Below are 27,608 nucleotides of genomic sequence, written 5' to 3'. Positions count from 1 at the left end.
TTTCCCCTGTGGGAAACTATGCATGTCAGGTGCCCAAGACTAGCTATGGGAAGTTTGATATAATCTCAGTTTCAGTACCTACATATTTCAAATCTGACGGCATTTTTGAAAGGAAATGTGTTAGATGCCACAATTCAGCTGTAACACAGTACTTAATAAAGATAGCGTAAGAGGAATATAATTCCACAGCTTATGTTCCCTGTCACGGTGTGCACTGACACAGATTGCCAGAGAGACTCCTTTAAACAACACTTTTTAAGCATACTTTTTGAAATATACAGTGTAGAACACGAAGGCCCTCAGAGAAACCTAATGCCGCTGAAAGCACAGGGGTATAGAATCAAGGGAACAGAACTGATTAATGATGAAGCCAAAATAAGGCTTTTTTGGATGAAAAATAGTGAAACAGTTAAGCACAGAGAATATAGATAAGGAAAATGTACAGGACCTGGGGCCAAGTTCTCCTCTCAGTTACACTAGCATAATTGTGGAATAATTCTGTTTCAATTAATAGAGTTAATATGATGAGAATAGAATTATCTACATAGAGAGCATGATTGAAACAAAGCAGTTGAACCAGCTTTGAAGAAGCCTCTTTAATGTGTAGAAAAGAAATACAAATTCTCCACGGTCCCACTTTACAGGTAGAGAAACAGAAAAAAGGACTAAAAATCCCTTTGGCAAGAAAATGTCCAGGCTGGGACCAGGGAAACATGACAAATTCCAGTCCAGATCCTTCTCTCCTTGGTTGCAATAAATAAATACAACTGAAGGCTATCTTGGAAGCCAAGTGAAATGTTATATAAATAAATTATCTTGCTAACATCATGGCATGTTGCTATCTCACTCCTGAATCAAAAAGGTGCAACCTTATAGTGTGATGGTCAGTTTAGCATCATGGTGGTAACTTCAGTGTCATGAACATGTCTGTATATTTGGATGCCACTCTTTACAGGATAAAAGAGTCAAAAAATTGAAGTCTGAGGAGTACAATCAGCAGAGATGCATAAAATAAATTTTTCCTACCGGCAAAAACCCCAAGGATGCGTGGTATGGACTATGAAATTATGATAATACAAGAGCACTGGGATCATTGCAATTTGAATCAGGTGTTAAGGTAGAGAAATTAATATTATTTGGGGGGTTCTGGTTAGTTAAAACCTTGTGTCCAAGTTTTCTTAGTCTGCTCCATTGCCTTACCAGGACAGCTCAAAGGCTACACTCTGCAGAGTTTTGGAGCAAGTTTTGAGCTACAAAGTCCTGGTTAAACTCCGTGATGGTTCTTTGGCTTTGAACAAGATAAGACAAAGGAAAGGAACATTTAGAGTTCTTAGAATTCACCTAATTTCATCATTTTTGCACATTTTTTATAGAAAGAATGAAGACGGGTATCTTTTAGTCCATTTCCTCCTAATCTCCTGTTGGTTCCATAGCCCCAGTCCCCAATTATCAGTAAGAAATTACAACCTCGGTCTGTGCCTGCACTCTGCTCTTAAACAAGACATCACATCTTATGTGATGTGGTCAAAAACCAGCATAAGCATGAACTTCCACTGCCCTTCCATAGGTGACAATAAAATCAATGATTACTGATCAAGAAACTCCTATTTACACCTTGGCTTTCCCTGTGTTCTGTAAAGAGCTACCAACACTACCTTGGAAGATGTTTTTTGAGCATTTCTTTATCTGCTTTCCTATCAGTGTCTCAGAGTTAACAAATGAGGGTGGGAACTCTGCCCAAATATCTTAAAGGGTGAGTTCAGGACTCTTGGTCCTGGCCCAAGCTCTCACAAGGTCCTGCCCGAGCAGTGACAGCCCAAAGCACCAGATCCTTGAGAAGAACCAGTGCTGCCATCACATGTCTCCACAGCTCCTGCCAGCATCAGACACTAAAAGGGCTGTTAAGAGATTAAAAGAAAATATGGAACAAAAGAAGTCAAGCACGGGTTTTAGATGACAAATTAAATAATATTTTCGTGACCAAGTTTTCATTTTTTCCCCTCAAGACATGCACTACAACAGAGAGAAGTGTCTCATCTGAAAAGAAAAAAGAAATCTTTAATTTTTTACCCTTTTTTAAATGTCTTATCAGCTTAAAAATATTTTTATATATATCTACACTGAGCTTTCTATGAAACTCAAAGGTATTCATAGACTTTGAGGAATGCATTGATCTTCTCATAAACCACCCAAATTGTAGAAAACTCCATTAATGATAAAGCAAATGTTGCATTTTTTCACTAGATGCTAGGAAAACGACAGAGGAGTATTCATAAAGAGGATGCAAAACTTCCTAACAGTGCATTCAGTCAGGAGGGTCTTTTACTATTGAGCATCCTTTCAAATAATTCCATTTTCAGGCGGCGGATGATGGGAACGCCAATGCTTTAGAGTCAGCTGCTCTTCTAGCTAGCATCTCCCCAATTTTTAAAGGAAAAAAATAAAAAGGGGAAGGAAAAGCGGGGGGGCGGAAGGCGTTTGGCACGGGGTTGTGGGTCCGTGGCATCAGCTGCTCCAGCTGCAATCCCTGGTGCTGCTCTGCCCCCTGGTGCTGTCGCGGCCGCAGAGCAGCAGCCCGCCGAGCATCCCCCGCTGTCACTTCTCACTTCTCCGCCAAGTTCAAGGTCAGTGCCTAGCTATTTTCAGCTCATCTCTTCTTGATCCATGCAGAGAAATGACAAGGTAACGTGATTTGGGGTCAGCTGTATTACAGGAACCGTTACATAAACGGAGAAAGTGGAAATCAATCCCGGCTGACAGTGTCTTCGGGATAATCAGCGCTCACTCCATGCCGCTGTCAGCTCTCCTGCATCAAACACCATGTTACTTCTGTCACATCTCCTTAACAAAACCAGAGTCTCACTTTTGGCAAAGTAAATAAATATTTCACTCGGGCTTGCATTTAATTCATTGTTTAGAGAACTTTAACACTTTGGACTTGCAAAGAGTCCCCATTTGGAGGAGAAAAGACAGCTTACCCTGTCAGGTCCATTACTGCCTGCAAAAGGCGCTGGCAAAGATACAGTCGGCTCTTATGAAATACCCCATCCCTCATATTTTGTGCTTGGTTTCTTTGTAAGCAGACGATTGTCCTCCAAATCTCCCTTACCGAGCAGACCTCAGCTTCCCAAAGTGCTTCACCTAACCCACGGTCACCCTCGCCCCAGCCACATCACAGCTCTTCCCCTAACGTTCTAGGACACCTTCCTCAATTTGTCTGATTATCATTACTTTATCTGAACCATTTCCTCCCCTAAGTAGACATCTTCCCTAACGCAGAATTATGAACATATCATTTCACAAGATGTGCCGCGTTAGCCGCGTCTCGGTGACAGCACATGGTGTGTCAGTTTAGGGGGAGAGCAGCAATTCCATCCCACCCACCTTGTGCTCCCATGGAACTGCCAAGCCCGCAGAGCTCCGCCGAAGAACCATTTACCATAATATTAGTTGTCAGTAAATTCAAAGACGAAACTCCTAAAGCTATAAAATGGATTAGAAGCAATTTAAAAAAGAATTAACAAACTAGAGTAAGAGTATACTGTCAACAAACAAATGCTTCATCATAGCACTGTAATTTGGAATTTTAATTACCCCTCTGCTTCTGTAACAAAACAATGTCTGAACTGGCAGCCATTTGAATCTCTCACAGGTCATTGAGCATTCTAGTTAATTACTCTATGAATAGCCTGTTTTTCTCCCCTCTGGAAACACGTTTCTAATGGCAGTCAAGGTCTGACAAATGTGTCATCTACATAATTAGCTAGGAAGCAACACAAAACATTAAACATGCTTTGTGCCGACAACTATCAAAACATTTCATTTGTTGTCAATTATTCATTACTTTGTAGGTTCTGAAGGGGTTGTTATTATGAAAATAAGTCCAGATGCTAACAAGGTTAGAGTTTTTTATTCAAATTAGTAATCAGAGGACTAACTTTAAAAAATGTGTCTTGTGTACATTTATGGCAGCGTTCAATCAGCACTAAATTATAAACGAATTGAGCTAAGTTCAAGTTAAATAGCCATGCCAGAGCACATACACTAATTTGTGGAGTTGCAGCTCTCTTTGAAGTTTTAGGATCTAAGCTGAAGTAGCAAACTTTCAGAACCTTTGGCAAGACTAATTTGTGCTTGGTAAATAGAGTAAAGATTTTCACAGCGTGAGATAATGTACGATTGCAAAAAAAAAAAAAAAAGGGAAAAAAAATGGAGGTTTTTGAACCTTTTTTCTACCCTTCTGTCACACTGAGTAAAAGTCAAAATCAGCAATTCTGACTCATATAATAGCTCATCTGAACTTCAGTTTGGCTTAACAAGGAAGTCAAACCAGTTACACTCACCACTCCCTTACTAGAACTGAAATGAATTTATCCTTGCTTTCAAGAAGAAATAGGTGCTGGTTCTTTCCTTTTTCTGTGATCTCATTATGAAGCTGCCTATCAAGCTACGCAGCTGAAATGGTACAGTGAAACTGTGGGGAGGAGAAATAAATGGGGAGTTTAACAATAAAATTAACTTCTTCCTTTTTAGCCAGGATTATTGCAGCTGAAGTGCTACAATGGAAATATGCAATGAACAATACTTTCTCACATGGCATATTTAAGAAAATAGAAATGAAAAAAATATTATCCACTAAAGCAAAAGGCTTGTTTTGAGCCTGAAAACACACCTGCACACAAAATATTGGTCCTGTAAAAGGTTGGGAGGCAAACCTGAGAAAAATCATGTATTGAAGGTAAGCTGAGCTCTAAAATAGGCTCATGCACTAATATTCTACTTTCAGCCTTTAAGTCAGAGGACTTTATGGTATGGAGAACGTACATGAACACGTAGGGGCATATCTGTACAAGGCTGAGGGCCTCTGCCCCGGAGCCAGAGCAGCTCCTCAGGTGCGGAGCAAGAGACACAGGCACTGAAATGGATAAAAAACTGGAGTCAAAGGCCAAAGGAGACAGCCTGTGAGCACGACACTCAGCAGAGAGCAGATCTGGGTTTTCAAAGCACAAAACCAGTCTGAATACAGTAAGGGGACATATGACACCCTTCATTTCTCATTTTCCTGCCCTGGAAAGGAGAATGACTAATGTTACTCAACAGATTTGTTTTCTTTTAGCAATATTCATGTTCAGGAAGTAAAACTGGACTGTGTTTATGGACCCACTGCTTTCATATCTACCCTGAAATACTTAGAGCAAGCAAGGTATAAGCTTGCATTTATTAACAATTCCCACACTTGCCATGGAAAGCTCACATATTTTTCTGTGTCTGTCCCAGTGCTATTACATGATTTGTGTAACACCTTGAAGGGAACACAGTTTTTCCTTATAGAGACAAACTTGGCTGCATCTATAACAGACAAGTGCATGATGATAAAATTTGCAGAGAAATAAGCCTGGGCAGTCATTATTAGAGCACAGTAAAGAGAATATTTTTCAAAACTACATCAGGAGAAGGTTTTCTGCTTTCAGAAATATTTTGTCAAGATTTGCTTTTTCCTCCAAGAAAAAAAGTAAACCGGGGAGAAAAAAAAAAAGAGCCATCCTCAAAAACTTTCCCTAAATAAACTACACTATAAAAGAAGCTCTGATGATCTTGTAGAGATTGAAATAATCCCTTTTTCAGCTAAAACTACCCATAGCAATGAAACTGAAAATACTCTAAAAGAGGGCTGGAGACTGTCTTGCAATTAACATTAAACAGATAACATATTTACGAGGAAGTCAAAATATTTTGGAAGCCGATAATCCTGTAAGCCTTAACGTGGTATAAAAACAACAAATAAATGCAAAGTGTTACTGTTACACATGCCTGCCTGATCAATGGTTTTCACATATTGATCTATAAATGGAGTTGACAGTCTGTGTTGGCTGCACATTTTCCAAGCAGCTCTATTTTTGTACAAAACCAATACGGGCAATTACCTTTGTTTGAGATGCCAAGTCTTATCAATTCAATGTGATTTAGTGTCATTTTAATTAAATATCAGGATCTACTTCAGGACAATCTATACAAACAAAGCCTCAAACTTGACTATAAGCTTGATTTGAAGTAAACATGTACAAGCCCTGCAATTTCAAAATATGGCTCAAAAACTCTGCTAAACAGAAGGCTTATATTTTTAGCAAATTTATTTCTGTCTTTTTGGCTAGCCATAACTTTGGCAAGTGTTCTATGATCACAGGAGTAAGAAACAAAAGAAGATTGCTTCCCATTTCTCTGATAATGTATTAGGGAGATAAATAAACCTACCAGTTTGTTTAACCTAATCAGAGAAAGCTCTAATACATTAACATTTTGGAATGTCTAAATAGGTTCTAATTCTTAATATAGACACCAATAAAAAAGACATTTCATTGTTCGAAGTTGTTCTGAATGAAGCAAAATGCACTTCCCTGGGGTTTAACAGATGAAAATAGCAAATATTCATTTACATTGCTAGTTCAGACGCTACCATTAAGCACAGAAAGAGCCCTCACTTGCCACAGTCTGTGTCCAGCTTCATGATTTGTGCTCTTTAGACTCTACATTAATATCAATTTCAACCTTTGCACAAAGCTCAAGAATTTCCATTGACATAAATAACATAAACCCCCAATAATCTCTTGCGTGTTTAGCTCCTGTCTCCCACATTTGCATCTGCACCACTATAAAATGCACAAGTGCATATGGCCCTACTGATGTATGATGCACATCCCTCCCTGTCATACTACAGAAAATAATCTGTCCACCTTCAAAAGTATAGCCCCCGGTGTGCTTACAAGCACCACAGCAAATGCTTCAGAATACAGCAAATCCCTCAGAGAAAATTAGGCATTTTTCTCCTCCATAAATCACCACTCATCTTTCTACCTCTGTGCCTGGTTTATGCCCTTTATTGTCCAGAGTGGGCATTTCCTCTTTCCAAATAAGTTTTAGAAATCTATATTTCTTTTGATTGCTCAATATGTGCCAAACGCTGATTGCCTTAATCCACTGAAGTCAGTAGGTTTTGCATAAGTTGAGTGAAAAGGATTTGACCTATTTATTAATAGAACAGAGTACATTGCACACACCAAACATGGACAGCAAAAGAGTAGTATGGAATCCTTTATTCAGCTGCTTCTAGTTTTTCAGAAGAAAAATCTCTCCAATAACAGGACAAAAATACTCGGTCAATGTAAAATAGAAAATAAACATAATCAATGGATGCCTCATGGATTATATCCATCATCTAAACAGAGGCAGACTGTGAAAACAGAAAATTTCCAAGTAGAAAGATGAGGATAAATCCTTTTTCTCTTCAAGCACAAAATAATTAGCTTTGATTAATATTCTGGTAATATGTGTCTTTTAGCAAGGATCTGTGTGCCTTTAAATGTAAAAGTGAAGGCTGTGTAGAAAAGTGCAATGGGAAGAGTGTCTTGATTTTTAAAACAATATTATTAAATTTATATATATGTATATATACACATGTGTGTGTCAGCTGGACCCTTCTTTTTGAAGACTCTTGGAAGGATAGAAGATGCTCCCCTGAATTAATTCCCCCAAAATCCTTCGCAAGTCACATGCCCAGATATGTCAGCACACGGCTGATACACACAATTGGTATTTCACTGCTCCTTTAACTCACTGCATTTAAAGCCCGTAGTTGAAAGCATTTAGATCCTTAGGAATTTTGCTTTCACTTTGGGCGTTAGCAAACAACTTTAAGAGGCTTATTTAAGTAAATACGCCCAAACACTTTCAGCCTGTCAATATCTAGTCAGAAAATTCTGCATGGCAAAAAGAGATGAAAAGAATTGAAACAGAAAGGAAATTAGTAGCATGGCAAGCTTTCAATCTATTATGTTGGAGCCAAGTTTGCTTGGTAAAATGACATATACTCGGTAAAATTCCACTTTTATGTAATTAGCTACTAAACAAATGTGACACAAAGCAACTTTCCAGCTCCCAGCCAATGAATGTATATTGTACCTGGTGTGGTTGTTGGGATACAGCAGTGAATATTTATGTCTAATTTAACTTTTTAGAGCCCTTGCTCTATAACAGTCCAACATACTATCCCCCAAACTAAAGTTATGTAACAAGGTAATATCAACAATGAGAAACTGCATGATAAAATCCTGCCCAAAAGTGAAAAATGCTAATTTTGTCTCATTTAGCAGCTGGATACAGAAATGCTCATTAGTTTTAAGAGGGTTAATCCTTTTAACTTTTGCATATTGATATGCCAATTATGCCTAATTGTACAAGAGGCATCAGTCAAGGTAATAGTGCATAAACACATGAAAGTTATTAAGTACATCCCAACATGTAATAAAGTAGGTGTTAATTGGTAGCTGAGTTCTGCAGGCTATTGAGGTGGATAATTCATTGAGAGATGGATCACTTGTAATTTCTCTACATAATTCCTTTTGCAGTCTCATGCTGTGATGTTTTCATGCTTGTCAAAAACAACTGCAGCCTAGTGCCTTTTGTTAAACACAGCCAATAAAATGTTAGGCACCATTAAGTATACTTAACTTTTAAACTTTTTCAAAGGTACAGTTCTTCCTGGTATTACATTACAGTATTCCCAGTAAATTAGTATAAGCGGTGTTCCAAGTTTTTGGTGGAGGAACATTTTGAGTTAGATAAAAGGAGAAAACATATGCAGTGTGTCTGAGGCAAAGAATATAATTTAAATAAATTGTAAATGAGTATCTTATCAGCTGCTAAGATCTAAACAGATTTTTCACTCTAGAAATAAAAGGTGAAATGAGTTAAGTTATACCAGAGAAATTAATCACTAGAATAACATATTTCTAAATAAGTCTAAATGTTGAGGTTTAATTTTGAGTAAAAAGGAAAGGAAATACTGAAGGTCCTGTAGCTTTCCTCCATTTAATAACTTTGTTAAAAAGCTGAATATTTCATAGGACTCCATTACATTAACAGCAAAAAAATAATGGTTGGCATGGTTGTGAGAAGTGGCTGAGACCTGGGACTCTGTCCCCAGCTAACAGAGTTTTCTCCCTCATTTGCATTCTCTGAGAACAAAATGGATCTGGAGTCCAAAAAGTGGCTAACATTGCATAAATAATTTTGTAACATCATATGGCCTCAGCTGCAAGTTGCCACCATTATGGAAGAAAATTAACCAGGGGAGACTCATACCAATCAGTTTGTTTAGTAGCTCACAAGGAGTACAGGGGCAGGGATGCAACTGGCAATAGAGTTCCTCACTAAGTATTTAATTATAAAAAAAATGCTAATGGATAAAAAAATGACTCAACTCCTTTGACTCTGTTAACTATTGAAATAATAACATACGTTCAGTGTCTGATTTTTGTACAATTCATTCAGTCTTACAGCAAGACTTATTTTTGTTACAGAGTTGTTCTTTATTTGCAGAGTTTGAAATTTCCATTTGTTTTCTTTTTTCTGCTTTTAAAGTTTGCCTTTTGAGAAACTGTGACATGCATCTGAAACTGGAAGTGCTATTCTCTACTTACTTTAGCCTTACTTAAGTGCTGTTACAACTGAGAGTTGAAATGTTGAGTAGATGTTACGATTACGGCTACCAAAGCCAAATTCTGTCTTTCGTGAAGGGAAGTTTTTATTCCAACGCCTAGCAATACTCCTAAGAATGTATTAGTGACTTTAAATCCCTCCTTTCAAAGGATGATAATAGAACCAGTATCCCAAAATAATCCCATAGATTTTAAAAAATTGGAAGACTCAGAAATATTGGGAGTGTTTTACTTACGGGCTCGGCGATTTTCACATTCTCAGAGAGAATCATAGATTTGCTTTGGCTCAGCCTGTCGTGGTGACTGTTGGCATTTTTGATCCTCATTTGAACAGCCCCCGTGCTATGGTGGGAAGGATTAGGCTTTTCAGAGGCTGTATCGGAAGTTGAAGACCTCTCCATGGTTGCTGGGTTGACCTGAAGAATGTAAAATAAGAGCATTAATCTAGGGAATCCTCATACAAAAATCTATCAATGCCAGGTCTGTGTCACTGCAGTCAGGAGAAGAAGCTGAGTTATCTTGCTGGCAAGATCTTGATCATCTTTGAACACCAGGATAACTATCAGCTGTGTCAGCCTGTAGTTTTATTATTGTCCTTATCACTCTCCCATCCAAACTGCCTTGGAAGAGTTAGTTTATGTAAAAGATTATCCTTATCTCAAAAGCCATTCTCCTCCATGGTGTAATCTCCCTTCAAACCTCTGCCATGTCCAGCTGGCAGCCTCTCCACTTTGTCTTTGGCCCCGCTCACACAACACATTTTAAATCTTGCAAAGGGAAAGGATGTGCTATGAAGCCAATTAACATATCTTACCTTCACAGTCCCACACGGGAGTGCTACAAGTGCATCACAGGGCCACGCTGTAACCCTGCTAGTGTCTTAAATCCAAACCTGGAGCTATTAAAATATCCCTTAATTTTCACAACTCTACCAGCAGCACAGACGGGATTTTTGTTTCTCTGTCCCTTTTTAAAATCTGAAGTTGAGAAATGGCTGAGCTCTCAAGCCCTTGGATGAGGGGCAGACCTAGAGTGATCACAGTGCTGCTGTTCAACCTCCTGGTTTTTGTATGAGAACAACTCAACAAACTCCCTTCCAGCTATTCAAAGTCCCCAAACATTTTTTGTAGGCAAAATTTGCTTTATATTTCCTGTAGAAAACATCAAGACAGTGATGTACAACACTTGCTCTGTTTTCCTCCCCCCTTGCTCACCCTCATACTACTACATGTAGCTCGTGGGTGCAGTAATCTACTGAGAGTCACAAGAAAACTGGCTCTTTATATTGCTGTGTAACTACATGGGAAAATGTGTAAGGAAGAGATACTACACAAGCTGAAATAGCTGGTTTCCCAACTATGGAGCCAGGGAAATGGAAATCCATTTAAGTGCAGTTGTAGTATAAACTGTTGAAAAATCAGCGTTTTCCAAATGGGTTGGAGAGCACGGCTATTTCTAGCAACATCCCCACAACTTCTGAAGGCTCTGAAAGATTAGATTCCCTGATTTCAAGACAGCCCATTACTCTGAAGACATCAGAGCAGAGAACACATCGTCCTGATGTGAAGGTGGAGAGGGAGAGAGGGAGATGGGGAGCTCTGCTGCACATCTCTGGGCAGGACCACAGCCGAGTGCAGGTGGGAGGACACAACTCCCACAGCTTCAGCCTCCCTTGACACTGATGAAACCATCCCTCCCAGGAAACTGCCCTAGATGTAGAGGAGGATAAAAACAGGTTAGTCAGAATGGCTGAGGGTGGAAGAGACCTTGGTAAGTCTTCCGGTCCAACCTGCTCAAGCAGGACCACCTAGAGGTGGTTGCCCCAGACCATGTCCAGAAGGCTTTTCATAGAATCACAGAATAGTTAGGGTTGGAAGGGACCTTAAAGATCAAATATTTCCAGCACCCCTGGCATAGGCTGGCACTTACACATTCATGACAGCACTCTCGATGAGAGAAAGAAGAAGGAAGTGCTTTAATATCAGCCCGTTACTCACTCAACATGATGTGCCATGATAGAAACACTGAATTTAATGATACCAAAAACAAAGCTTGTGCCCATTGGCTGTTTCCTGCATTGACTCAGTTACTCGAGGATCCCCACAGAAGCTGAACTCCAGGTGATAAAAATTAGATTAAAGTTGTTTCCTGTTGCTTAGGAGCAGGCCTGCCTATGACTGCTGCAGAGCTGGTGTATTGCACTGGAGAAAACTCTTTACATGGATCTTTGGTGGGCAGCACTGTGTATTCTCCCTCCCCGAGACACTTCTCACCACCCTTCAGAGCAGTCAGCACCCAAATCCATGTCACAGGGACACTTTGCCATTTTGGCAGTAAGGACTGCAGCAGCTCCAAGCAGGAAATTATTTTTTTCCTCCTCTTAAACTTGGAGAGTCAAATCATTTTGTATTTCATGTTGGTATCAAATCAAAATTACTTCTCGACAGATTTTCAGTAGGCTCCAGGCTGGAGAGCGGATCAGACTCGAGAGACGAGAGCAATACTGGCTCTGTCACGGATCCAGTGTTTGGCTGGAGCACATCACTCAGATTTTCTTCTGAAATCTCCCACCTATACAACTCTGACATATCCCTTCTTGGGAGCATTATGAGTTTTAGTTAGGTAGTCTCTGTCTGGTGTTGTCAGTACACCATGTGCCATAAAAAAAGTTTAATAGTGTGACAAAGTCATGCCCTGCATCACAAGTAAATGGCAAGGCTGCAAAGACTTCTGAAACTTTTAATTCTAATCTCACTGAACCTTAGTTAATTTTCCTGAAAATTTGAACTGATTTGCATATATCACAGTATTACAAGGAGGCTTTCCAAGGTACTAAAATTACAGGAACTACTATAAAAGAAAACAATAACAAAACTCCAAATGGAACATTTCCACCATCAGATTTGTCTTAGTGTAAAACACAGTGAGATCCTGCAGAATATGAAGGAGGTCTTGCACAATATGGGAGAAAGGTACAAAAGTTGTCCCCTTGGGATTTTCAGGTAGGAATCCTTTGCCGTCCAAACTCCCTTCAGGCTCTTGACAGCGTTACCAGCCCTACGTGCCAGTAGATGGCACCCTGAATATGAGCTCCACAAACGCAACAGCACGACATTTGCATTTGCAAGAAGGATTTGGTAATCCTCACACTCTGCCCTGCCTCTTCTGTTGTTTATTTTTGTTCTAACTTTTTTTTTTAAATAACAGAGGGGAAGACCATCAGGAAACAGATAAAATATTGTCAGAAAACATAAAAAGGATCCTATCTTCTGCATTTATGAGTTGGTGCTTCCAAATTGTTATTAGAAACATCAGGGCCAAGTTTGGGCCGGTTTTGCAGGGGAATTCATTTTGCTTCCTTTGGAAGGCAGAGCTGCCAAGCCCCGTGCAACTGCTTGTGGGACACTCCATGTTCATTATATAATTAGCTAATTTGCCTTTTGGCAAACAGTTAGCATCTGGATATAAATTTTAGTTTTGAAACCTCCTATAGTTGATTTGCTAGAGAAAAGCATTAAACCAAGACAGATTTTCTCCTCCTCTCCACCCTGTTGTTTAGAGTGTTCCTGGAGTAAAGGGGCAGGATAACCTCGAGACATTGACCTAAGAGAAGGGAAACAGGGGAACACACTCAAAATTCCTCTTGGAAGTACCTGCTTTGGGACACTGTGGAACAGAAAGGGGAGGTTGGAAAAGGGTGAGGAATAGTCAGGGGCAAGTATTGCCCTCCTGCAGCACTTCATGGACCTCGAATGAGTTTCATATTGAATTTATCAGTATTTTAATCCATGTTATATATGTTGCTTTGTCCAGAAAGTGATCCAACAAGTGGAATGATTGGCATTAGCCATGGACTTTATTTCCTGAGTTTTGGTGCAGTACTGGTAAAGTCAGTATATACATTTTCTAGGAATCAAAGTATTAATTCCTCAAGAAACCAGAGGATAGCAGTATTTCCAAATTTGGGCTTGAGCTGTGCCTGCATTTCCTACAGCTGCATAGAGCAGAAGACAGAATACAAATGCTAATTCATCAACATCTTGTACCAGAGAAGCCGTGGCTGCCCCATCCCTGGAAGTGTCCAAGGCCAGGTTGTATAGGGTTTGGAGCAACCTGGGATAATGGAAGTGTCTCTCCCCAAGGCAAAGGGGTTGGAACAAGATGGTCTTTAAAGTCCCCTCCAACCCACATCATACCAGGATTTTATGATTAAACAGTTGTAACATGTACTTTTCTCCAAAAAAGGGGGAAAAAAAAGCCTAATTAATATAACTTCTTGAATTTTTTATTCAGGATTATGACTTTAAAATAATGCATATTTTTCAATATTTCTCAAAATAAGCTTTTCTTCTCTCCCACCTTTTCTCCTTATGACTTGCACCACTATCAAGTCAGAAGCATAACGAACAGGAAAGTACTCGACATAGCAGAGTGCAAACACTGCAAAATTGAAGTGCATCTTGTTGCACTGACTAATTTAAGTATTTTGCTCAAGAACACACAGTACTTGAAGAGCATCCGTGAAACCCAATGCAATGATATCACAGAAGGATAAAAATCAGCACTAGGTTCACCATCACACCAGACCTCTGAGCCTGCAAAACCATAAAAATGGAAGCGGAAGTTGCAGTTAACGACTGAAAAAACAAGAGAATGCCAGACACGTGGTGAGTTGGAGCACTCCTGTTAAGGAGAACGTATCACTGTGTCTGTGAAAGTGTTTATCACCAAAATCAACACACCTATGTAAATACTGCTGCTGTTGGGCTTTGCCCTTGGCCTGTGCTACCCTGATATCTCTGCTGAGGCACAGCTGGGGCAGCAGGTGCTTAAACAATGATGGGGAAAAAGGGCATAGATGAGAAAACTACATGTAGAGAGAGAGCATAACAAGTAAATTGTTATATAGATTTTTTTTTTTTTTAATTATTCCTATCTGCACTTTGCTGTGTCTACTTTTTTTCAGCCGTCCCCACTGCACTGCTCTCAGAGCTGACACGTCACACACTGTGCCCAGGGCAGGGACACAAACAGCAAAGGCTGCTGAGGGATACAGGGTCCTGGGCTGGTGCCCAGGAGTGTCCTGAAGCCAGTTTATCTGAGTACTGGAAAACAGAAAAATCCATCTTAATGAAAATACAAAGCAGATGTAACCTTCCTATGCCTTTTCATTTGCAAAAAAATGTCAGGTACTTAGGAAGCAGCATTTATTTCAACCATCAGTTCTATCTTTAATGAATGCAGGAGATCAGGAAGGACACAACACCACCAGTGCCTGGGTCCTTACTCCAGTTTTGTCTGTTTATGTCAGACAGACAATGAAACAGAATTTAGCGCCAGGTTCAGGCTGCAGTAAAATGTTAAATGTCCTAAACTCAGCTCAGTTTCCCTTATCCCCCAAAACTGCAATCTCATCACTAAGTTGACAAACCCTAAGTCCTACAAAAACCATGTTCATTAGCATGAATTATCACACCCTCTTTTAATTTTTTAACCTGTTGCAGCCATATTAGACTTTCAGTGGTGTCTCAGAACAGACAACACACAGAGCGAGGATCATGGAGGTCTTCTAAAATCTGGCTTTGTAATTATTCTTTTCTAGTCCAGTATGTGTGGACTTTCTGCAAATAAAAGCAGATATGTCCCACTCTTATCTATATGTACAGTTACCGTCTCTCTTCTGTGGTCAAAGAGAAGAGCAAATAATCTTTTATGCTTTGTTTGGAGCCATATCTCACTGCCCAGAATTTCTCTGTTGCCACGTGTTACATAAGCTGCCCAAACCATCATTCACAATTTTTTATGTTCTGAGGTACATCATTCAGTCTCTACAAAGGATCCACCTCAAGGCAAATTCCTCAACACAGCTTGGCCCAAATTATAGAATCAGAGAATAATTGAGCTTGGAAAATACCTCTAACATCATTCGTTGACAGGTCCGTCACTAAACCATGTCCCTAAGCATCACACCTACACGTTTGTGAACACTTCCAGGGACTGTGATTCCATCATTTTCCTAGGCAGCCTGTTCCAATGCTTGATCACGCTTTCAGTGAAGGAATTTTCCCTAAAATCCAATCTAAACCTCCCCTGACACAACTTGAAGCCATTTCCTCTTGTCCTATCTCTTAGCAGATCTCCTAGAAAGTAGCTCAATATAAGAGTAAAGCATTAAACAAGACTTTAGGCTTAAAATTTTTTTATCTTTGGGATTTTAACCTGATCCTTGATGACAATTTCAACCTTTTGGATTTGTTCTCTTATATTAAGAGAGGGCTATATTTAACAACAACTCAGTTAGGAAATACATGATTCTCACAACAGAAATCTCATGTACCAGCTCACTATCCAGTAGGAACAAAATGTGTTTTCATATAACACAATTTCTTTCTGGCTTGTGCAATACAAGAAAAGGGGTTCCAGTCAGGCCTTAAAGGCCTGATTCTTATCTTGAGTTCACAGTGAACCAACTGAGGCTGATGGAATTACAGCTGAGCAATGGCAACATCAAGCACCCCTGAGGAGGAGAGACAAAGCATTCACTGCTTTATGGAGCCAGGCAAGGAAATGCACTTTGTAACAAGATGCAAGGGCACAGACTTGCCCCATTGTACAGCAGCAAGGGTTTTGTTTCATTTTGGGTCTAAGAACATACTTAAAGTTTGTTTTGATGACTCACTTCCTAAGAATTAAAGGATTAGAATGGTGGTGCTTCATTTCTCATTCCTGAGGGTTTTCCACACATATTAGGGATATGTTATTCTCTACTTACAGCAGGTCACAGAGCCACGTGAGTACAGCCTGCACCCCACAATACCTCACAGACTCTTACATTTGGTGCTTCAGTGATTTCCTGTCCATTGACACTAAAACTGTGAGTGGCTTACTGATATGAAGATTTACTGCAGGCTCTTTCTATTTTTTCAACAAGTAATAGTACACTACAAAATAAAAAAGAACGTAAAAGGATAAAATAAAATAATAAAAGACTTCTATCAAGTTTTACTTTCTAGCAAGTGGCAGCAAAATATATTATCCAAATATATTCATTGGAAATATTATTAATCTTTACAATTTTTTTCTTTCTTTGTCTCCAGGATTGGATGAAGAGAAACATGAAGAAAGAAAATTTATGCGCCTCTTCTGGACTGGCAATGTTTATCAATGAGGATTTAAAAGGGTCCTAAAGTCCTCCTTTGTGTTATTCTGGAATTTCATAGACAATGACAACCCCAGAGACTGTTCCCTGCTATACATAGATAAACCCTTAAAAAAAGCAGGATAGATGGCAAAGGAAAACAGGGGTATGGAAAAGCTGCTTGGTCTCTGCTCCCTCTGGAAATGATTTCCTATCTGGATGGAAATGGCCTGAGAATTAGAAAGAGAGGAGAATGGGAGACAGTTACTATTCCAAAGTTTTGTGGATACAACAACAAAGTCTTCACATCCACATTTTATGACTACAGACCCAAAAATTCTAATCCTGTAATGCTTCATGACCAGCTATCTCTAGGTCTTCTCTGCACAAATAACACTTGCTAGGAAATATCACTGGGATATTATTGAAAACACCACCACATATAATAGAAAGTCAGCAAGTGACTTCATATGGTCACATCTCCTCTTGCATCACTCAGTTTCCTAATTCTGTTACATGGGAAGGTCTCAGAAGAGGTAGCAGTTGTTTCAAAAGATCTTCTGTCCCAATATATCATATGGGATAGCATAATGGAGTCTATTTTCACCATTCCCATGTCAATTCAGTATCTCAGCTTCCAGTGGAACTTGTAGCTAAAAGGATCCTTTGTGTACGGTTTGGCCTGCATACGTTCTGGGAACAGTTGTCCACAGTAGAAATTCAGTTGAATATGTAAAAGAACATGCCTGGGGAAAAAAAATGCTACTTCTAGGTCTTCCTGCTGGCAGCACCTTTCAGCTCTTTCTGGAGTGCATCTGATCCATGACACCTGCCTCTGTTTTCCATGCTGTGCAAACTAGACTACAATCCTTCAGATGGAGAGTAGTGGTTATATACACACAGTATTGAAAAACTACCTGTGGATATCATCCTGTACACAGCATTTCTAATGCTTCCTATGACCCTCAACAGCAGGACTGGAATGGTTTGGACATTAGACTAGTGGCATCAGGTAATTTACAGCAGCATGAAAGTTCATACCAATTTATAATTTAGTGAATTTAGTTGGTTTAACACTAAATAAGACCTAATAAGTGCTAGAGGAGAATGCTTGGTTATTCCTGACCCATCCTACTCAAGAGGAGAAAAAAATTTCCTTTCTTCTAAATGTTTATATACTGCATATAAGTACAGAATAGAGCCCTGGCTTTCCAAACACCTCAAGACTGACCAGTCTAAACTCATTTCACACCTGTACCTGATGCTTGTTTCATTGTAACTTTTTTAGTTTAAAACTGTCTAATTTGGAATTAAAAAAAAGTAAATTCAATGTTTTCTCTAGGAAGATCACATAAGAATCACAAATTTTCCCCGGTGCTTGAAAGAAATCTGTTCCTATAGCCTAAATGTTCAGAAAAGTGTTGTTACTTTTAGTGTTGCCAGATCTGAAGTGATGAGATACTATGGGAAAGGTTATTCTTGCAGTATTTACAGATACAAGCAGAAGCAGAAGTGACAGAAATTTCAAAGTAAGGCTGCTTGAAATACTTCCAGCTCAATTTTGCAGAACTTCTCCTCACAGAGATTTGGATATTCATCCAAGCTTTCCATGCTTACCTGAACCAGACATGTGGTGATGGTAATTTTGGAACAGCCCAAAATCTCTGGAGAAGTAGAAGAGTTTGTACCACAAGACAAACTGATGTATTAGAAAAATATTTTTTAAACACCTGAAAGCTTGCTGCAAATAGCCAAAGAAAAAAACTTCCTGTAAGTTCTAAATTTCAGAGCTTTGCCACCAGAAATTTTGGGCTCAATTTGACAGGGATGAGACTGTCACAAGGCCTGCTTGGGTAGGGTGTGACAGGCTATTTGTGCCCTGCCACACAGGGTCCACTGGCTGATCCACAGGAAGGAAGCATTTCACATTCATCGCTGAGTAAAAGTCCATAAAAGTTTTTCTCACTCTACCTCTAAATCACTTGGGCACTGCTGAACATGTGGAGCAGTTGTAAGTCAAGCCTCAGTTTGCCCTCTAGTCCTCAGTTCCTGCAGCAGCACCATCCCCTTCACCAGAAAAAATGCCTTCTTGAGTTCTGTAAAGTCTTTGGTGAGGTAGCAACAGTAGTTTTACCCTCTTAGAGCATCTCAGAGTTCCTCAGCTTAGTAGTTTCAATGCACATTTGCTATGTCTTAATCCTTTTTGCAGTTCCATGTACCCATCATCCCACAGAAGACATCTGTCAGACTGAGATACTGAGATTACTGAATATCAAAGGATTTAAATCTTCTCAGACTTTAAAAATAAATTTAAAAATAAATTTATGATAAAATTATTTCTCTTTCTATTTAAAACTTACAATAAAACTCCTTTTTTGCTGACCCTGCCTGCTTCAATAGTGTCTACAAAGAGGAGGCTTGTCCTTTATCTGGACAGTGAGACGCCCTCCCTCCCACTCCCCCGGATGATGTTTGACTTCCCCTGCTGTGCACATGAAGCAGTCCCTCCCACCCTCTCTCCATCTCCCATCATCTATATCTGCAGCAGTTTTTGTGCTGTGATCCTGCAGCTGCTCCCTTGCTTCTTCTCACTGCTCCCACTTCCCATCTGAGGGAAGAAAAAAAAGCCTCCAGACACTTTTCATCTGTTCCCACACTCCATCTCCACTTTCCTTTGCAGAGCTCCTGGTGCTGCACTTCCAAGAGACGCTGCTGTGAAATGCAGCAGACACGGCACCTACAGTTTTAGGAGAAAACTTTTAAGCTGTGGCAGGAACCAGAAGGGGAAATTCTTTGTGGTTTGCTTTGAGCAAGCCCCTCTTCTGCATTTCATGGGGCCCCCAGTTTGCTTTCTTCACCAGCCACCACTGCCACAGAGCATAAGGCAGCAGGAGTGTCTGCCCCACCACGCTGCTCCCCAGCACCACGTGGCAAAGAGAAGACAAAGGCACTTGTTCTGTGTGATAACATCTGATATCACATCGTGTAGCTGAGCTGTCTGCAGAGGGGAAATACCAAGGGTGCTGTGCTGTCAAAAAAGTTAATTTCATAGACTCATATAATGGTTTGGGTTGGAAGGGACTTTAAAGATCATCTATTTCCAACTTCCCTGACATGAATGCATGGATGACGCAAGTAGTTTGAGCATAGGCTCTGTTAATTATATTTAAATTCCTTTGCTGCAACTGAAATTCTTGAGCGAGGGACCAGAAAAAATTATCTCACTAAGGTGGTTCAGGGTGATTCCAGGAAACTTTGTACATGTTTTTTGCAAGCCAGGAGGCCACAGCCACCTTTGTCCCACCACAGATCTGCTACACACAGCCAAAGTCAACATCAAGGGCAGAAGAAACACGGCAGAGGCAGATCCGCCTGCGAGCACCCACACTCATAGTGAGAACAGGCACAGCCATTCATCTGCCCCCAGCATTGTTCAGGGCAAAAATACATAATGACTATTACCTCTCCCACTGCATTCATGAGGCAGCACCCTCAAATCTCTTTTGGGATGAAATAGCTGCATTCTGCTCAAATGAACCTCTGCAGTCCTATGTACCTGAGTTAAAATGTCCTTAGACTGCACCAACACTGTTCCCTGAACACCTGATTTTGGTTCAGGGTACAACTCTGGTAAGAAATGTCTTCATTTAGCTTCTTTCATTCTTTTATTTTATACAATTTCCACTCCACATCTTAATAGATTCCCTCTTTTCAGCTACCCCCACTCTAAAAAAGTTTTTATGAAAGACCCGAACTTTAAAAGAAACTTAAAACTAGAAAAGTTTTTAAATTCAAATTCTGTGCAGCAATTTGGAATGTCTCAGGTGTTTGTGACTGCATCCTACTCAACCTGGAACCAGTGCTGGACTGTCCAAAGGAAATTCAAGAACGGGTTGAAGACATCAATTCCTCCAAGCCTCTGCTAAAACTTCAGGCCCTCCTTGCCTTTTCCAGGGTTTAGGATTAATGAAGGAGGAGGAATTGACATGCTTTCACTTGGGCTGTTTCTGCTTTCTTTGGCACTCCAACGGCAGATGGATTAATGGTGGATGGATTAATCGTAAATGGGTTAATCCTAAATCTAAGAATCATCACAAGAATTTGATTATTCATTACTATACTTTGTTGAGGTTTTTTTCCTAGTAAATTAACCAAGCATGCAATGTACTGCTGATAATGGAAACATTAATTTCTCTGGATCAAACCTCAGCACTACTCAACCCAACACGCAAATGGCAGCATGTGCCAGAGCAGCCCTGACAGCTGCAAAGCCTGATGTGACACTGTCCCAGGTGGAAAACATCAATTCATTCATAGCAAAACTATTTGCTAGAAATACATTTTTGAGAGAGCCCAGGGAGGCTTCTGTTGGTGTTTGCTGTGAGTGTCCATGGTGTGGCCATCTGGCCCTCCTGTGATGTGTGCGTGGGTTTGGCTCCAACCAGCATCACCATGTGGGGGATGTTCCCCAACCAGTGGGACACCATTCCCCCATCATGGACTGCTCAAATGCTCCAACCCTCTGTCCCAAGCAGACAGCTGGGTGTCCCAGCAGCAGGTGCCTCCTGAGCCCCAGCTGCAGCAGAGACACCAGAAAGCTGAGAGTTCCTGCGACCCAGCAGGCTGCGGACAGACCCACCAGCTGTGGAGGTGACAGAACTCTCTTGGAGACAGAACTCCAGAGATTCAACTGCTTTCACAAAATATTTCTGTCATTTCCTTCCTCACCCCGAAAGGAAGAGAGTTTGTAACATCCTGAGTAGCTAATAAACAAGTTCAGGTGCCAAGGGCTGTGTGCTGCCCAAGAGCGCTTTCAGTAACTGGTATCTGATTCAGCTCCAAATACGGCAGTGGTTTTGCTCAAGGTGTGGCAGAAAAAGAAATCCAAAACAAAGAGCAAGCACATATTTGAAGCATGTCTCTTCAGCTCTAAGCCACGTTCACTTCTGTTTTCCCTTCCTCCTTGTCTCCCCTTCCCCTCTTATCAGGTTGCAGGTGTACTGAAAACTGATGGATGTCTTGGAGAAGGAAGCAGATGTCCGTTTAAGTTCATCTGTTCCAGGACTGTGCCTGTTTAGTGTATCAGGCACAAGGTTTGGAAGAAATACTCATGAAAACCACAGTACAAACCCACAATACCCACCTTAACTGCAAGTGAGTGATTGAATACTTGTCAATCTCAAATGGCTGGAAGAGTTATATGGGTCTTAAATAACCTACCACCAACCATAGCACCATCAAACTCACTTATTTAATTTATTGAAGAAATGCTTCAGTAAATATCCAAGCACTGTCTGAGTTAATGCAACTTGCACATACACACAGTAGCTTAGCAGATAATTAGGAGAATACAAATATCTATTTAAACTTCTGTTACCTGGCCTACTTAATTCTCAAAATATTTCTTTCTCATGCTAATTAAGCTGAGTGAAAATACAGACAAATTAAGAGAAAAAGGTCAAATTTTTAAACATATATAAATTTTAGTTCTTGGTTTCTGCAAACAGAACTCAGTTTTAAATATGCCAGACCTCACTATTTCCAGATTACTTTAACATGAACCAATAATGTCCTGAAAATCTTCTCCAGCATGGCCTGGCTGCATCCACTGACAGCTCTTGCATGGGCTAGATTCGCCCCATTGTCAGTTTGAAAAATCTAAGTATCTATGCCCAGAAATTTATTTCCTAACCTTCTTAATGAAAATCCAAGTGCTTTCCTTTTGCTCCTGATTCAGCTGGCCTGGAAGTTTGCAACCCGGGGAGCCTCAAGTTGTGACAAAGATGATGCAAGACTCTGTGACAAGAAGTCTTACTCTTAAAGTAAAAATAGCTCTGCATTGAGGAAGTCCCAGCATAAATGAGGAGCTAGCAGTGTTTGTTTTGTAGTGAGTCTCTAAAACAACCTTTTTATAGTATTCCTCAAAGCAGGGAAGACTGACAGAGGCATGCTGAGTGCATGAGGGCACGATCTTAACATCCAGCACAACAAAGAAACAACCATCTCTGTCCTTCAGGGGCTGGTAAGATTGTTGTCAGTGAAATTAGGATTCACTGAGACCACTGGTTGAAGCAGACCCACCTTGAGAGAAGTTTTCAGACCAGGCAACACCAAAACCTCCTCACTCAGCCCAGGTTCCCAAATGCTGAAGGCAGCAAGGCATTCTGCCTATCCTGAGCCTCAGAGGTCGTGACATCAGTCTGATGGTGACAAAAGCTCTTGGAAGCCACCACAGAATGGAAAATGGGACAGTTTTGTGCAGGTTATGTAACCAGGTGAGGAAATCTGCTGCAGTGCTCTGAATGGCACTTGAATTACCATGGAAAATCTGGGCCAAAAATTGTATTTTAATCTGCTTTCTTCAAGACTAATACCACCAAAAAACGAAACCAGGAAAACCATCTGCATATAAACAGTATCCATCAGCACCACTTTCTGCATTTGTAGCACTGAGAAACAGGTTTCATGCATCCATATGGAACTCTTAGGAGGCAAATGGAATGTAGAGACTTTGGCTGGAGCTCAAGTGATGCTTTGCTTTGCCTTTAGAAGAGATGAGCCTAAACAGCACCAATAGAGGATTAGGATATGTTCTGCACAACAGCCGTGTTTCAGGTTACAAGTGAAGAACACACCTAAGTTCAGACTTCCTCAACAACAAGAGATGTTTTTTAGCCACATGCAGGTTTTAACACCTCATTAAATGGTTAACAACTCACACTGTTTGAGCTGACACAATACTGAGGCATCTAACAAAAAAGTCAAGAAAAATAAGCAAGTACCAGAATTACACATAGTGAGCATCAAAAAATCCAGAAGACTCTGCCTATAACCCACTATCCTTGATGTGATTCAGTAAAACAGACCATAATATAGCAGTTCCCATGGCTCAGAGTCCAGGGGATTCCTTAGCAGAGACCCCAGCTGAAGTCTTTGGGCAGCACAGCCAAAGCCATTCTCACTGCAGCACCAGAGATCACAAAGGGAAATCCATCCCACTGCTGGGATGCTGCTTCTTAAACCCTGGCCTGAAGCTCATCACTGCAAAGAAGTAATAATTTCTGGGACCAGAAACAGACAGGGAAATCCAAAACAGAGCTGTTGGAATTAACCAGCACCATGTTGGAGGTTGTGGCATTTTGCCACCCGAAGATCAGGAGAAAAATTCAAACGTGCCTCTGTCACCATTTTAGTTTCTGATTCCTCCAGGTAGGGAGGAACATGGCCAAGACCAGGATACAGCCCCCTGATGACAGTGACTACCAAGGGTGTCACACACTCAAGCTTGGTTGGAAGAAGATGGATCATCTCTTCCAAGCCAGGATAACTTTGTGTCAAAGCAAAAAGAAGTTTCTACAACAAATGCTGTCCAAAAAAGCAAAGTTGATTTGAAGTTGATTTGGTTTTGGTTTTTTTTTTTTTTTTTTTTTTGCAATTCAATAATAGTGTATAGCAGGAGCTTTAAAATACAGAGTGCTTCAGCTGTTCACTCTATTTGGAAAAGAAAATGAACAAATGTACATCACAAATGTAATTGGATGGAGAGGTAAACTGAACAAGACATGCTGTTTTAAAATGAATTTGCTTTGGACACAAAGGGGAAAGTTGCAGAGAAAGGGAGAAAATGAAGACATAAAACTCTGAGAATTCAAACTACTTCACCAAATCTCACAACTCTTTGGAAAATGCATTTTAAATTACTCAAAGACTCTGCAGCAGAAACATAAAAATCACGACAAACACAGCCCAGGAAGAGAACATGTTCTTTTTATACAATTTCCCTGTCTGTGCTGATTTGTGTATGCAGGCAGGACAGCTTTTTTTTCTCCAAAAAGTACAAAAAATATGAAATGCGATCTTACAACATTACACAAAAATCTGTCTCCAATTAGTATGCAGGATTCCAAAATGAGCTCTGAGCCACATGTGATATCTTTCAACTCTGACCCATACTTCCAAAAGAAACCCAAGTTGCTTATTATGATAAGGCTATCAGCTACAAACAGGAGCACAAGTCACAAAGTTTGCAGCAAGCTACACGTTACTGGGATAAAAAAATCTTCAGCATAAAACAAGCCTTGCTAATTCTGTCTCTCCTTTATGTGGCCCATAATCAAAGTGCTCTATTGTGTTATTTGAGCATCTTCTTGAATTACTATTTCTTTGTAAAACTGTGCAGGTCAGAAAGCTGTTTGCCCACCAACAGCAGTGCAAAGGCATCTATGCTGAGGGAAAACTTTGAAGTGGGGACTCAGGACATCCAACCCTTTTCTGGCCAGCTCCAGAGCAGAGGAGGAATTAGTCCGGGTTTAAACAGCCCATTCAGGAAACACACAGCCATGACATCTCCACTGAACAGCTCCACAAGGAACACCATTGACTGCCCAGGATATTTTATGTGAAATGTCCTTTATTCCCCACTTCCTTTTCCTATCAGTATAACTGATGAGTAATAGAGTGGTATCAAACTTCTTGATACTGAGTAGGGCAAGAAATCCCTCTAGCAACATCTTCAGACTCTAGAAATAACAAAACAACTAGACACCTTCCCTTAGCACCCACTGACTTTTGCAGTATCCATGGCTACTAATCACATCCCTCATGGTCACCAGCACGGGAGCCAGTTAATCAAACAGTGCTAAACTGCGCCCAGGAAAGGCAAATGCTGGGAAAAGTGATCCAATCTCATTTCCCAGCCAGTGCCACAAACTTTTCTACATTTTGGGGAGAGCTAGTTCATTCCAGCCAGGATATGAGAAGGGATTAGTGGTTTGGGTTACTAGACAAGGTCAGATAAAATTGCCTCTTGCATAGGATGCAACAGCTTTCCTAAATTCCGAGACCTTACTTCAAACATTATTCTGCACCTGTATCCTCTACATTTTTCTCATTGCTTCCAAATTCACAAAGACCTATAGAAATAAAGTAATTGTGCAATTAAAATAACCTGATTTGAATGCCTACAAAATAAATGCAGCTGTGATTATTTTAAACACTTTTAGCAACAGGTTTCCCAAATTGTACTAAGGTGGACCAGAGGCTCCTTACCTGCAGCCTCAGGGACGTTGTAGTCTCATCTCAAGCCGCCATCAACGAGCAACAGTTTTAACTATTTCAAAAGAACGGAAAAGATCAAGGTCACATGTCTAGAGACAGCATTTGAGTTAGCTCCACAGCTCATATACAGAGAAAGAAAGCAGGAAAAAAAAGTAAAGTAAAACCACTTCCTGCAAGAGCAAAAGTGAACCATCTCACCAGTGAGCAACTTACATCTAGGGGTTAGTGCAAAATTCTTCTGGATTGGAGAAGAAAACAGATTTTAAAGTATGAAAGAAGTTTCTTTGTGAAAATTGCAGCAAACAGGGAATGTTAGCTTTTGCAGAAGGTAAAGATGAGGTTTAAAAGGAAATGCTGAAAGGAATTACGATTCTTAAGCCTTAAGACAACTTCCCTTTTCTTACCTTGAATGAAACCCTTTGAGTACTGAAATAAATAGCTTGCAACAAATCTGCTCTGCTATTTTGAAATATAGCTTTAGTAAACAGGACACTTACTGTACCGTTTTCTAGATTAATAAGGTAGCAAGTTCTGGACAATCAGAGAGTTTGCTACTAAAAAAAACGTGTAGTAATGTGTACTATTTCCTGGTAGAGGTTAGACAGGCGAACACTTCTGTTTCTTTGATTTTCTGCTTTAAGATTTCACCATGAAGCTGCTGGCCTGCGTCACTTCCCGCTGCATCCCACACCCCAATGGTCCCTCTCAGGCAGGGGCAACCCAGAAAACCACCAGATACAGGCACAGCTCTGCGCCTTCGGGACTCTGGAAAAGCCCCTTCCTTGTAAATGCCTTCATCAGCATCTGCCACATGGCCTTTTTTTCTTTCAGCAAGGAACAGCAATATCTTTCTGGTATTTCTAGGTCAACTTACAAACCAGAGCAGTGGGGATTCCCATGCAGGGCAGGGCTGTGGTGCTGTGGAGACAGTCACAATGCTGGTCAGGCTGAAGAGCTCTCTGGTAATGCTTTGGCAGAATAAGTGGATGTTTTTTGGTTGTCTCCCCCCAAAAAATTCCAAACAGCTGCCATATGACCTGAGAAAATCATGGCCATCCTGATGTTTAGGGATTTGTCCCAACAGTGAGGTAAAATGAGCTTTGTTGACAGGTGGAGCTCCTCAAGAAGCTCTGTCCCATCTGTACAGAGGTCCAACAACAGTCATTGGGTGCCCTAAAAGAGGATCCCACAGAATAACCCATGGTTGTAATAGAGGGAAATAAAGATAATGGAGATAGTAAAACTGTCCTAATGGAGACAGGAAACGAGGGCTGGGGCTGTGCCTGGACTGGATCTTGGGAAGGCCTACAAGGGGATTGTGACGTATTTTACAAGGCTGCAAAGAAAAGACTGATTTGCAGGCAGGTCATTTCCTATTGCAGCAAGAAAAAAGATGCAAGAATATTCCTGTAGAGAGGAGCTTTAGCACATCATGCACTCACTGAATCAGTGGGGAAGCAAGACCTTCAGAGTCTCAAGAAACCCTCAGAGTCCAGCAATAAAACAGAGGGACACAGCCCCGTTGAAGGAATGGCAGAGCTCTTAGGCTACAGAGTGACCCTTTAATTATTATTATGCATTTTCCAGTAACTTCTACAAGATCCATTTCATGGCCAAAGATCCAATTATGCCAAAGCCCACACAAAGCCAGAATCAAGACAGCCCTTGCTTCCAAATACTTCCTGTGTGTGCCGAGAGGCAGCACACAGGGACAGGCAGGAGAGGGAGCTGAACAGCACAACAGCTGCTCTTCACTGTTCTAAACTAAAATATCATTTCTTTGTAGGCCCTGCATTTCAGGGATGTATTTTAAAGTTGGACTTTTGGAATAAAGAAGTGAATGATGTCTATGAGCAGTGATGAGGGATTTCTCCCAGGTTTGAGGAGGTGAAAGAGCAATACAGTAATTTTCTGTAAAA

General features: G+C 40.5%; 1 protein-coding gene across 3 annotated transcripts in view; it reads right to left on the bottom strand.

Moving 5' to 3' along the window:
* ARHGAP15 (Rho GTPase activating protein 15) overlaps window positions 1–26,112 on the bottom strand; it is a 320,969-nt gene extending 294,857 nt beyond the window's left edge. The window contains exons 1-3 of one of the 3 annotated variants that reach the window (XM_032114884.1): window positions 26,094–26,112; window positions 25,681–25,741; window positions 9,731–9,910 (exon numbers count right to left, since the gene is read on the bottom strand). In XM_032114884.1, coding sequence (XP_031970775.1) covers window positions 9,731–9,895 — 165 coding nt within the window. In that variant the 5' untranslated portion in view covers window positions 9,896–9,910; window positions 25,681–25,741; window positions 26,094–26,112. Of the gene's footprint in view, window positions 1–9,730; window positions 9,911–25,680; window positions 25,880–25,902; window positions 26,014–26,093 lie in introns of those variants that run through there. The other 2 variants (XM_032114883.1, XM_032114882.1) reach the window with 2 other exon arrangements.
* Window positions 26,113–27,608: the final 1,496 nt, after the last annotated feature.

The sequence above is a fragment of the Corvus moneduloides genome, chromosome 7, assembly GCF_009650955.1.
Source record: "Corvus moneduloides isolate bCorMon1 chromosome 7, bCorMon1.pri, whole genome shotgun sequence".
NCBI lineage: Eukaryota > Metazoa > Chordata > Aves > Passeriformes > Corvidae > Corvus > Corvus moneduloides.
The sequence above is the reverse complement of the archived record's forward strand: the minus strand, read 5'-3'. Positions and strand labels throughout refer to the sequence as shown.